At 41.9% G+C, this 13,043-nt stretch overlaps 3 protein-coding genes across 6 annotated transcripts in view; 1 reads left to right on the plus strand and 2 right to left on the minus strand.

Annotated features, from left to right (window-relative positions):
• Positions 1-1,414: 1,414 nt before the first annotated feature.
• Positions 1,415-3,040, plus strand: ribc2 (RIB43A domain with coiled-coils 2). Of its 2 annotated transcripts, none has more exons than XM_085357192.1 (7): positions 1,415-1,531; positions 1,637-1,718; positions 1,813-2,133; positions 2,225-2,343; positions 2,441-2,614; positions 2,717-2,883; positions 2,971-3,040. In XM_085357192.1, exons 1-7 carry the CDS (start codon positions 1,415-1,417, stop codon positions 3,038-3,040), a joined length of 1,050 nt encoding a protein of 349 aa, XP_085213318.1. The 2 variants fall into 2 exon arrangements, with proteins under 2 accessions (XP_085213318.1, XP_085213317.1); XM_085357191.1 differs by having other exon boundaries at positions 2,225-2,338; positions 2,430-2,614.
• Positions 3,041-3,333: 293 nt separating this feature from the next.
• Positions 3,334-8,982, minus strand: ada2a (adenosine deaminase 2a). Of its 2 annotated transcripts, none has more exons than XM_085357190.1 (10): positions 8,765-8,982; positions 8,138-8,462; positions 7,754-7,970; positions 6,020-6,233; positions 5,781-5,908; positions 5,068-5,158; positions 4,825-4,933; positions 4,502-4,659; positions 3,951-4,153; positions 3,334-3,862 (listed from the first exon to the last, which is right to left on the minus strand). In XM_085357190.1, the coding sequence occupies exons 2-10, from the start codon at positions 8,439-8,441 to the stop codon at positions 3,772-3,774; spliced, it is 1,515 nt and encodes a 504-aa protein (XP_085213316.1). In that variant the 5' UTR covers positions 8,442-8,462; positions 8,765-8,982; the 3' UTR covers positions 3,334-3,771. The 2 variants fall into 2 exon arrangements, with proteins under 2 accessions (XP_085213316.1, XP_085213314.1); XM_085357188.1 differs by having other exon boundaries at positions 8,739-8,982.
• Positions 8,983-10,067: 1,085 nt separating this feature from the next.
• Positions 10,068-13,043, minus strand: part of cecr2 (CECR2 histone acetyl-lysine reader) — a 32,462-nt gene continuing 29,486 nt past the window's right edge. The window contains exons 18-19 of one of the 2 annotated variants that reach the window (XM_085359001.1): positions 12,796-12,849; positions 10,068-12,663 (exon numbers count right to left, since the gene is read on the minus strand). In XM_085359001.1, the coding sequence (XP_085215127.1) occupies positions 12,801-12,849 (49 nt within the window). In that variant the 3' untranslated portion in view covers positions 10,068-12,663; positions 12,796-12,800. Of the gene's footprint in view, positions 12,664-12,795; positions 12,850-13,043 lie in introns of those variants that run through there. The other variant, XM_085359002.1, reaches the window with a different exon arrangement.

Genomic DNA, 13,043 nt, shown 5'->3' on the forward strand with positions numbered 1-13,043 from the left:
AAATTACACCCACCTCTCCCACAGGGGAATTGTAGAAAAAGGGGAGAGGCAAAAGGGGTACACTGTATTGCACCAAAGAAGAAGAAGAAAAGAATGAGGAGGGGCTCTAACTGATAATGAACACAACTACAGGCTTGGAGGTCCTAAAAGTCAGGTATAAAAGGAGCAGTTTGGGGGTTTAGAACACATATTGTGTAATTATAACAATGTGATTTATGACCCGGTTACACGTAGTGCGCGTACTTCAAGCGTGCGGTCTCTTAATTGGGACACAGCCACAGCCAATCTGACCACTACCTACCGGCACACTTTTGCACCGGAGGTTTTTGTAAAGCTTTTATTTTGGTATTTCCGTTGATCCGTATAGTATATAGTTAGTTTCCTGTAACAATGACATTTAACATTTAGATTTAACATTTAAAATTGTGTTTTAAATATGAAAACTTACAAATATTTTACTAAATGGTGTAAAAAATGACTCGAAAAAACATGTTTTTGTAAGGTTTTGAGCTAAATGTGGAAAAATGTTGCCGTTAATTTCAGCATGTTTCACTTTACAAACGGCGCCCCATAGTTAAAATGCAGCCACCAAATAGCGAGCGACAACAGATGCCGTCAATGAGCATAGGGAGGGAGGTGATAGAGCCTCGCTTAAACCATCCTGCTACATGTGTAACGTTGATAAGGTCTCATAAAGTCTGCAAATTAGGTCAGAAGCTTCATTGTAACCAAATGCAGACAGACTAGCTAATATCACCTGTTACTTTTATCAGTGAACTCGTGCTTCATGACGTGTCCTAAAGGAAAGTGAAATCAGCAGGACTGGGAAGCATTTGTGCAGGGTGTCCAGAACTTTCTTGCCAATCAGAGAGCAGAGAATTATGCTGAGCTTGTGTATAACATGCTGGAAGCATTTCAGCTCATGAGTACCAGAATGTCAGTGGAGATGCACGTTTACATTTCTCATCTCAACCAAATCACGGAGATGTCATCGATGAGCATGGGGACATATGTCATCAGTGATGGGAAACCGACATCAGGGAACTTTTAATCTGAGCGTGATGGGAAAATACTGTTGCGTGTCCCTCAAACATCTTTTCTTTAGAGCTTAAGTGGCAGGAATGTGCTCTAACGCCGAATAGAAACATCAAAACTAACATTCTGGGAGAAGGAAAAAGGATCGATTGGATAGTTTGGTGATGTTCATCTCAAAAACGTGACGAGCAAATGTGAGTCGGTCTGCTTTCATTAGCTGAAATGTTTCGATCCGAGGCATCTGGGGTGAGTGCTCCGGAAAAAGCCGAGGTCTTACGACGGCTCGCGAGCACTGGTGTCTTAGCAACCAGTGTGTTTGAAATCTAAGTTTCCGATGGGAGCAAATCCTCAGCTAAATTGTAGCCACCGCTGAGCCAAAATGCTTAAAACTGAACTACTTTCAGAGCGCCTCGCCAGAGCCAGTCTGGAGAAGCGTCGCAACATAGAGACTGAAAGAAAAGAAAGGATTTTTAATGACAAGCTGAGGACGATCGGGGTGCGTGTTTGAGGCTCTGCTGTGGGTCTGAATTAAACAGAAGTGGAAAGTCCGCGGCAGAGGAGCTTAACGCACTGTGTTTGTCTCTAAATGACTGTTCTACAGGTTGACAAGGAAGCCCTGGATGAGCAGGTGAAAGAGAAAAGGGAACAAGTAGAAGCTGCAAAAAAGGAACAAAACGCTTATGGTGAGTTACTTCAAATTTGTTTCCTGATGTGATGTCATTCAATCCTTCATTAAAGTGAACTGTGATACATGTGTGTCATGTGATCGTCATGCAGATGCTGATATGCTCCGTTATGGCAAAGTAGCTTGCATTGTCGACAGCCGCCAAATGAAGGAGAAGCGTGCACTGGAAAAAGCCGTTGTCGCCTACAGGCAGCAATACCAGCACCCTGAAGATCGGCGAGAGTATGATTTGAATGATCCCAGCCGTATTAAAAAAGTAGAGCAGAGTGATGCACAGATGATGCCTCCTGGCCTGGTGGGTGAAGACCCAGAAAGTAAGATCAGGCAGCAGAACCAGAGGGAACAGCTCAGAGAGTGGCTCACCCAGCAGCAGACTGAGCAGGCAGCGGAAAGGCATCAACAAGAGCTGGAAGGTGGGTTTTGCCTTAAAACCATGCTTGATACACATGCTCAGTTCAAACACAAAAGTCAAGCTCACGTCATAGTCTCTACTGAAATTTTTAGAGCAGCGTTATGACCAAAGCAGAGTAGGAATGGACAACAGAGCTGTGCAACTTCAGAGCCTTGAGATAGAAAGGAGAAAGGCAGCTGCCATCGCCACTAAAGACTTCAATCGGTCTATGGTGAGTCAGAGGAATTTAACTGCATTAAACGCTGCTATAGGCTTCAATAAACATTTTTTATTTCCACCTTGTTACTCATGTGTCTCCACGGGCAAAGGCTGAAGAAAAGCGCTGTCAAGACAAAGAAATCAATGGCAGGCAAAGCCAGTTTCAAGGTACCCTGAGTACGGTGGCCGTGCCCGGCCTGAGTCCCAGCAGTGACAGGAGAACAGCTCCTGAGAGCCTGCAGCAGATCATTCAAATCCAGAAACATCAAATGGAGGAGAAGAGGGTAAAAAAAAATACATGTTTGCACTCAAAGTGTGGATTATTTAAAAGTTAGCCCATATTAAGCATTTTTCTCCTAATGTGTGTGTTGTCTGTGCATGTAAAGAGAAAAGAACTGGAGAAGAAACAAGAAGAAGAGCAGCACGATCGCGTGCGCCTGAACTCAGCTCGTACCACTCTGCTTATTGAGCGGCAGCAGGCACGAATGAACAGGCAGCTGAGGCGAGACCTGGACAGCGCCAACGCCCAACTGGCCGAAACACACAAACAACAGTTAGTAACTTTTGAGCAAAATTGTTTTTATTAAATTTAACACAGTGTACACTGTCTCGCTGTTTTTAACAACGCTTCATTTTTAAGGAAACCAGACATTAAAAGAGGATGTATTGATGACAGCTTCTTCTCCAAGTTCAACACCTGCAGCAGATGAGGGGTGATGCACCGCTCTGATACCAGTGATGGTGTTACATAAAAAGAACAATGAATAACCAGCTGCTTTTATGTGAAATGTAGTTCAGAACATTCATGTTTGCATGATTTGAAAACTATTAATTAAATTTCAGATACTGCTTTAAAAAGTAGCCTCTGAAAGATGATTACTTTTTGTGTTTCAAGTCTTTCGCGCAGTTTTGCCTGCATAAGCAAATATTAATTACTAGTCAGTTGAAGGCATAAGTGTTAAAATTACATTCAAGTAAAAAGTCTTACAGATGTTTTAAAAAAAAAAAAAATGCTGTCTTTAAAGGAAAATGTTCCATAGGTCATGTGATTTAAAACACACACACAAAAGCTACCTGTCACACTTATGCAACATGCGAGAGAACCACAGAGAATAAAACAGCAGTTAACAGCTCAATCACTTAAAGCTGTGTGACACCGTTACTGTATTTAACATGGCATTGTGAGTCTGTTCTACCTTTTTTAAAGGCTTTTTTTCCCCCACAGTAGCCGACATGTTATGACACATTATTTCATTCATTACAAAACATTGTGGGCAACAACACTATATTTGTGCCGACCACAAACCTACTCAGTGACTGTTTCAGCAGTTTTTGACATTTACACTCATGATTCAGCTTCGACTGTCCTACAAAAGGCCCCTTTCACAGCAGAAAGGACTGCTTGTATCATTGTTTGTCGTTTTCAAATGCAAGTTTACTACTAAAAGGCATTTTCGGAGACAAACTTATCCCATCTTCTCTGCCACAGAGACAGTGCTTTCTCCTTTTGCTCGGGACTCAAAGAACTATACCTGAAACACAGACACAGGAACATCAGTCACCCAAAAGCATGCTAGCGCACACAATGCAACTACAAGTCACATCTTAGCAGAGCTTCACCTGATAGAGTTTATGGCCAGCTGTTTAAGGGAGCCTACATGGGAACGCATGCCCCCCAAACCAACGAAAGCTTCATAGAAGTCATAAGAGAGGCCAAATGCACCAAATATGGCGGGGTCATCAGAGCTGATGACAACCGGGTGGTTTTCAGACATTAGTGCAGCAGCTGGATGGTTTCGCAAGTCTTTGACCAACTTCAACACCTGGGTAAGGGTATGTGGAAGGAGAAGATGAGACAAAGGGTTTTAGTCCACTCGCACTACAAACAGGAAAACATTACCATCCATGTACAGCAGGGGTGGGCAACTCCAGGCCTCGAGGGCTGGTGTCCCTGCAGGTTTTAGATGTGTCCTTGAACCAACACAGCTGATTTAAATGGCTAAATTAGCTCCTCAACATGTCCTGAAGTTCTCCAGAGGCCTGGTAACGAACTAATCATGTGATTCAGGTGTGTTGACCCAAGGTGAGATCTAAAACCTGCAGGACACTGGCCCTCGGGGCCTGGAACTGCCCACCCCTGATGTACAGTATAGTGGCAGATAGCAGTGTACCTGGTTGGAGATGGGGCACACCTCCACAGCAACCCCATATTTTCTAGACCACTCTTTGGCGACTGGATGGCGCGTTAGTGCAAATCCATGTCCAATGCGTGACGTATTAAAGAGAAGAGCATCCAATATGTTCTGATCTACTTCCGTACCCTGAGAATCTGCACACAGTAAAGACAAAGAAAATGAATGATTTACAAATACTCTTTTGCACTCTCTGGATTAAACATATAGTAAAGTTCACATTTGTGCAGTTTTACATATGGGGGTTAAAAACAAACTTGTGATTGTTATACTGGTACACTGGAATCATGATGAATTCTCACTTGTCTCTCCAGCATGGAAAAAGAAAGGAAGTGGGACCCCTCTCTCTACAGGGAGTGACAAGGCATCTCTGTAATACCACAGGGGTCTCCCGCCATCCTCCCAACCCACCTGTAACGCAAACACAAGTTTTCGTGTGTTCTTGTTTTCAACATATATAGAAGCCATGACACCATTTCAGTCCATTTGGGATCTTCCAGCATGTTTTGTTTTCAATGATTTCAAACTGTAAAAGTGTTTCTTACCAGATCAAAACCAGCCATGATATCAGGAAAGTCTCTGTACAGCTCCATAGCCTGCTCCACAACTTTAAGCATTGTGTTAGTGTTTATTGTCCTGAAATACACAGGAACAGAATACTTTATCAATTCCAGTTGCTCCAAGATGGTAAGAACAGTAACTAACTAAATTAAATAAGTTACAAAATATAACAAAATAGCTCCAATAGTTACAACCCAATCGCTTCCGTTTATCCTTTTTTTTCAGGGTCGCGGGGGGCACTGGAGCCTATCCCAGCTGTCATAGGGCGGGTACACCCTGGACAGGTCGCCAGTCTGTCGCAGGGCCAACACACAGGGACAGACAGCCATTCGCACTCACATTCACTCGCACATTCACACCTAGTGACAATTTGGATTATCCAATTAACCTATCCCCACAAGCTGCATGTCTTTGGACGGTGGGAGGAAGCCGGAGTACCCGGAGGGAACCCACACAAACATGGGGAGAACATGCAAACTCCACACAGAAAGACCCCGGCCTGATGGTGGAATTGAACTCAGGACCTTCTTGCTGTGCGGCAACAGTGCTAACCACCGTGCCGCCCCAGTTACAAATACCTCTAATTATTATAGGCAGAATTGATCAGTGATTAAATCCGCATTTTATCTGTCAGAAGCAGTGTGGAATTATAAATAAATAGTACTGACTAATTTTTAAAAGCACTCAGAGCAGCAACCTTTTGGCGGTAAAGATGATTCTCACGCCAACAAAGTCAGGATGGTTTGCTACAAACTGCCTTGAGATGTCCTGGCAGGTCTTCAAAATCCAGGCCTTGTCATAAGTGCGGCCATCCAAATCATATATCTAAATATAACAAAGAAGAAGAAATTAACACGTGTGAATCCATTGGGTACATCAGACACACAGGGAAATCAGTATATATAGAGTATAGTTAGAATGTAAGTATTAAAATACCTTTGGAAGTATAGCGCGAAGTTCAAGATACATAACATTGTCCATGTAGAACTGGCTGAGGCCCTGGTAGAAATAGTCTTTGAACACAGGAGCATAAGTAACCAGACCATACGCTGCCTGGAAGGTCTCTTCAAATATACTCCACACCACAGTCTGAGTGGGGTACACTGCCTCTGGATCCTTATCAGTGAAGAGCGTCAGATTGCCCATGATGCTAAGACCAAGTATGCAGATATGGTTGTGATAAGACCAACAACTGGCTTATACTCCATACATCAAACATGCACAAAACATTATATTGTTAACATTTTCCTGAGGTTGAAGTTAAAACTATGCAGGATTATTATTAACTCTTTGAAAAACAACAATCACTACATTGTCAAATTAAACCGTCCTACCTTTCATAATAGCCGGGCTGTTTATGATTACGATAACAGACTTCATTCCCTTTAATGAGACTTCACCTTGTTCCTAATAGTTTCAGTTAACTGATAATATCCGGATGTAATATTTCACAGATTTAAAGCCACTTAGTTGTGCCAATAAAATACAAATACAAGAAGGACAAATAGGGATGGGTATCGTTTAGGTTTTATCCGATACCGGTGCCAAATCGGTACTTTTGAAACGGTGCCGGTGCTTAAACGGTGCTCGAACCGGTGCTTAAAGAATGGAGAACACAAACTTTGTCCAAAAACCTCTCACGTTTAACTGTTTTCCACTTTTTCTTTGGTCATTTTAGCCTTTTTGTCCAGGGTGAAGGGAGTATCTGCCATCAAACAAGAAGACAGCTGCATGTAGCTATGATGATGTTTGTTAGTTCACCTTACATGCATTAATGTAATAACGTGGTTAGCCTACTCAATGTAAATTACACTCGAACAACATTAAGCGACTCACGCAGAGAAGAACGGCTGCTGCTGCATCATCATCCTCATCATTTCTGCTACACTGGCAGGGCTAGGGGCCAGGACTCTATTCTTCGGGTTTTTGGGGGATGTTGCTCCGGGTCCGATAACTGGCAACCCACCCAACGTGCACAGTGTGAGGTCTCGCAGCAAGCTATCAAATACAGCGCATTTCTCGGCTTTTAAAAAAACGCTATGCGTCGCCAGGTGTTTCATCGGATTTGAGGTGTTAGCTCCTTTGACAGTATCACAGTATCAGCTTAAAGCACTTGTTGCTGCTGAGTTTGCATCTTTTGCTGTGAAGTACAGCCAGACTTTGACCGCTTCGCCTTGGACATTTTTAATCTGTAGCTCTGCTCTAACAGAACGTACGTACCTGGCCCCGCCTACTATCCTCGGAAACGTAAAATGATTGGCTAGAATCTAAAGTGTATCACAGCTCAGGAAAAAAAAGCACCGAAATAAAGCACCGAAATGTGCGCTGCTTTTCGGTCTGGTTACTACCGTTTATGTCAGAACCGGTGCCATCATGGCACCGGACACCGGTACCCATCCCTAAGGACAAATTGATACTGTTGCCTATTAATTTTAGGAGGCCAGAGGTCAAAAATCAGAGGTGCACTCGAGGCCATGTGTTACGGGGGTGCTCTCACACATGATCTCAGCATTGACAGGAAAATGTATGGAAATGCAGAGAAAACTAAATATACCAATAAGAAGCCTCACAGAAGCTTAAAGAACTCGGTGGGACGATTACATAAAAGTTACGCAAGAGTGTTTCTGTCTCTTTCTAAATTATTATTTTTTGCAACACAGACAAGATCACCTGTTGTCGAGATCTGTGGTGTTCACGGTCTTGGCCCTGAGGCTTTCCAGCAGGGACCAAGAAGAGCAATATGGCAGAGGCTTCGGTTGCTGAGACGAGAAGATGAATCTGACGGACCGGCTAGTAAAGCAAATATAGCAATGTGGCCGATAGCTCGCGTTCTTCACCAGCCATTCTACATCTACCATGGAGAAGTCATGGAGATGTAGAGCTCCACCTGAAACCGTGAATAATAAAATTATAATGAAATAAAAACTGTGATACTCTGCATAAATATTTTGCAACATTTCCTAAATGAGAATTTTGTTATTTTCCAATATCTTTTGAGAATACAATATTATTGTGTCAAAATTAGGTTCTATCCATGTTTCTGTCAGTAGCTACCTTTAGGCATTTTCTGCAGCAGCTTGAAGATGGGACTGTTCCTGATGAGTTCCCTGGCTTTGAAGAAGTGCATAGCAGGAGGGAATTCCTCTCTTTCCATCTCGTCTTGTTTCATTTTTAACAGGCGAGCATTCAGACGCTGTTCGGCGTCAGTCAACACCTGCTGCCCACCTGTCTGCATGGAGGACTCCTGCTTTATTAGAGCCTCTCTCTGCTTGGGGTCCGGGATGGACATGCCACCGGTCAAGTAGAGTATCGACAAACAGAGCACAGCCGCGTGGGGTCGCTGTAGCAGGGCTGCCATTTTAGGTAGAGAAGGTGGGAGCTGGTTTAAGACAGAAAACGCCACGAGTTAAAGCAAACTGCACTGAGAAAGCACGGCAGCCTCTTTGCGGAACAGAAAACAGTTGTTCTGGGGTAAAAATAAAACGCCAACCTATAACACCGGCGAAACAGAGAAAACAACCAGGTGCCGCTTCCTCAGCGGTTATTTCCCTTACAAAATTCTATCGTAATCAGAATTACTTTTTAGAAGACAAATTCACAACTTATCACAGCAGACTAAACACAGAAAAAGAAACAGGGGCTATCGTTAAGTTACCTTAGGCTAACAGAAGCCCGACTTACTCAGTGTTGGTGCACAGCGACTAGCTTAGCTGGTGAAGACGACTTTGTAAACAGTCCCGGCGAGAGTCGCTTTATGAACAGAGATCATCGGAAAACCTTGCACGACTATGTCAGCTAAAAACGTCCGCATTCTCTTTTAAGTTGCGCTTTTAAGACGACAGACTCACGAAAGTAAACACTCTGCGAGACGCAACAACCTCCGTTGTATGTTTTCTCTTTCTCACTCCGTCGCTTTGCTTAGAAGCCTAATGATTGGCTAAAGCTTTTCCCTGGAATAATTTGATTGGTTACTCTAACAGCGGAAACCAGTCGTCAAGAGAGAAAGAGAGAAAACAAAGTAACGATTAACCAAACAAGAACGAAAAAATATTTTTGCTGGTGACATCATAATTACCCTGCAAACAAACAAAAAAAGAGGAAAAATACGGAAAATTCATTTCACTGTTTGTAAAACAAAACAAAAACCTTATGGTTTTGTTGATAATAAAAACGAGCAGTGGGTGGGGCAAGAGATACACACAGAACTTGCCATCCTTGTTTCCTTTGTATAAAAGCAAAACAAACTTTGGTTATTGTTTCCACAGCTTCATCAAGTCAAGTTTTAGTACATTTTGATCATATAGTAGTTCTTTAGCATTACTGGCATGTTGCGTTTTGCATTTCCGTATTTTAAAAGCTAGTTGCACAACAATGTGCGTAATTGGGCTCAATTAAAGCGCCTTAATTACATGCCTCATTTGCATTTTCTTTCTAATGCCAATTTTGGCCTCATTAGGCCTAAACAAAAGAATATATTACTTTTTATTAGGAGGAGCCCTCTGACGTCACATCTGTGACTCCTGCTGACAGGAGAAGGGTCAGACAAAGCAGCATTCAATCTGTGGAGGGTGTTCATCACGAGGATAAACACTAATCAAAAGTGATGGTGTAAAGCCTCCAAATACATTAATGCATTGTCATGCATCAGCCGTCACATTGTGGACTTTTTCATTTCATTATTTTTAACGTTTCAGTTGCTCCAATAGTCATTTAAAAAAATAAATAAATAAACCCAACCCAGTGTTTATTTCTCAAAAAAAAGGCCAAAGTGATGTTTGAGAAACATTTTTTTTATTCCTAAGAAATGCACAGTAGAGAAAATACTCCATTCCATTTCCAAAATAATCTATGTCAGTCAGATAAGAACTTGTAAACGTCACTTCAAAATGAAAGACAGGTCTTTTCTTCTCCAATGGCTACTGAGGTAAAAGACGACTGCTTAAAAACATCAAAAACATTGAGAGAAAAAGAGACAGACGCCAGAATTATATTAAAACAAAGTCCAAAAATGTACAAAAATTCTTAAAACAGCAAATAAATATGATTCACATTTAATCACGCCTAACTGGGTTACAACTAGTGCAGAGATGACAGCAGAGTAAAGTGAAAGATGAACGCGCACTTCCAGTCATCTGGTGCCGATTGTATGCACCAGAAGAAAAGAGAAAAAAAAAAAAACCATCTGTACACACAAACACACACACCTGTACATCATAAGATAACATCACAACCTTACAGACCTTATTAAAAAAAATAAAACAAACTGCCCTTCATACATTAGACAGCACGAGTGAACACACTACCTCCTTAGTGGCCCCACTGAGCTCACCAATACTGCCTATTTTAACAAAATAGCAAATCATCTATGACAGGTCTTCTGTGATACATTTACAAAATTGTCTCATAGCGTCTAGCTTTCCCCGACCCAGCTTCTTTTCTTGAATATTTCATTACAACATCCTATAACTTAAGACATTCTAATGCTGCCAAACTGTATACAGCCCATTACAGACCTTAGACTGGACTACTGCCCACAACCTGTAGGTGGAATGGCGTTTGATCTGTAGAAGTTAAGACATAGTCCCATCTTAAAATACTAAATATTGTCCATCATTCTCTAATAATATTTTAAAAAAATGATGATAATGAAGGTGCAATACCATGGAACAGTGGACGCCTCAGCACCTGCAGACAGCCGAGTAATCACCTCTACTTGAGGTCGTCAGTGAGCACCATAATTAGTCACAGAGATCCGACACACAAGCTTTTTATTTCCCGCCAAAGATGGTAAAGCATTGTAAGGCAATTTCATTCTCAGTTCTACAGTCATGAGATCTAAAAGTGGTGCTAACATCAATTCATGCTGGTCACAGAACGTCACCCCACAGGAGTCTGGCAGAGTACGAGAAGAAGTGGATAGACTTTGTAGATGCCACAGACTGGCTAGATGAGGTAGATTATTCTTTTTTTCGCCATTGCTAAACTTCCCCAGTGGGGCTCGCAGACAAAGAACCAAAATTCATTGTGATGACAAATGATTTGACATCAAATTAAGTGGAATGTAGAGTAACAAATTAGATCCTATTAAAATCCAATTAACTCTGACGAAAGCAATATATTTAAAAAAAGAAAGAAAGAAAAAAAAGGGGGCAGTTATTTATTATTAAGGCCAATGACTCTCACAAGTCAACTTCTTCATGAGGTGGATTGATTTACCACAGCTGCAGTCTCATTTTCTTTATGCTGTTCCTCCTTCAAATAATTCAGAACAGTACCCGTATAAAGAAACTGTACACCCTGAGGATATGTTTAGTACTGACACGGGGAAGGAACCGTAAAGGAACAAAGAACTAAAACAAACTTGTTGGAGGACACTCGAATAGCCAAATAATTTTTTTTGTGTATGCATTTGCTCTGTGCACGTATATACACCAGTGAGTATATCGTCCGAAATAAGTCTGTGCAGTGAAGGGCGGTGATTAATATAGTATACACTCTTAGATACATTTACGCATTAATAAGTATCGACTAAAATACGACTATCCAAGGCCACTTGGTTCCAGGATGTCCAGACTAACAGAAATCCATAGTGCACAACAGAGAATCACACATATTTAGATAATAATGACACCACCCTTGCCGGTCCCTCTCTGCTACTCAAAGACATTCAAACAAATGAAGGCAGCTTTGAATGATGCATATACTGTGTGTGTGCTCCAGAGAAAGAAAAACATTAGAGATTGGGTGGAAATGAACAAGAAATGGGTGGGATGACTTGTGCTTCAGATGGATGATCAGTGTTGTTTGTTCTTTCACAAGCAGCTGCTGCACTGCATTTCCTGTCTACACATTCACTCATACATTCATAAAAACAAACCAAGGCAACTACCAGGGGCTTTTGAGTTGACTAGGTTAGGGTGACAGTCTCATAGTACCTCCTTTTGTACACCTGAGTTTAGATATGGTTGGAGAAGAAAATCGTGGTCAAAAAGAAAACAAACAACCAACCCCAGTCCATCTCCTCTTTTTCACAGTCCTGTCAGTAGGTGCAGTATCCTGCCCTACAGTCAATAGACAGGATAAGAACATTATGTTCAGTGGTCACTAATCCGTCCTTTTACAATCTGACGGCTCACGTCGAAGAGTGCTGTCCAGTGTTCTTGAAGGCAATGTCTCCTGTGTTTAACAGGTTGACATAGTGGTTAAAAGGGGCGCCCCTTCTGCAGGAGGTTTAAAGTTCAAATGCTCACGCTGGGAAGCAATCATGCTACTGGAGTGTCCTCGAGCAAGTCGGTGAATTCCTAACAGTTTCACAGCTATTCTGTCAGTGACCTCCGTGAGCTCTTGCGGTGGAGGGCACACGAGAAAGAGAATTGTTCTCCAAGGCTCAGTAACATTTCACATTTTAAATTCTACTTTGTAGTACCAGCTGCCTGGCTGGATTTTTAATCCCACTGCTGAACAAAACTGTTGCACAGTGGCAGAATATCAGTAGGAAATATATTCGGAAAAAGTGTCTCTTCTTCTCAGAAGCGGTTTGGCTCACTGGTTTATCCAGATGTTCGTTGACAACATCATCTCTGAAAGGAGAACAACAACAATCAGTTAACAATGCCTCTGGCAGTATTCATCTTGCTGTTTCGACTGGAAACCTAAAAATCAACAGGATAAAACACAAGTTTTAACAATTTATGAAATGTCTTTATACTCACTTTAATCACAATCCCTGTTTACTGCCAAGGCCGCTTGGAGCAGCCATCTGTTGTCTGTAAATAAATAGACTTGTTAGCTCTTGCAGTCCGAGTGCCATTGGTAGGACAATAAGACTCTGCAACATTATGCTGCTTGGTTAAGACTGTGAGACTGATGTGGTCATTTTATTTTCTTATTATAGTGTTAGCCTTTAAAACAAGCAAACTAAATTACAGTAGTGATAAGGAATGCCCACCAGAGTTTGAGA

This window comes from Diplotaxodon limnothrissa, linkage group LG7 (assembly GCF_057381915.1).
Source record: "Diplotaxodon limnothrissa isolate DT_005_m linkage group LG7, D_limnothrissa_male_GT1.1, whole genome shotgun sequence".
Lineage (NCBI taxonomy): Eukaryota > Metazoa > Chordata > Actinopteri > Cichliformes > Cichlidae > Diplotaxodon > Diplotaxodon limnothrissa.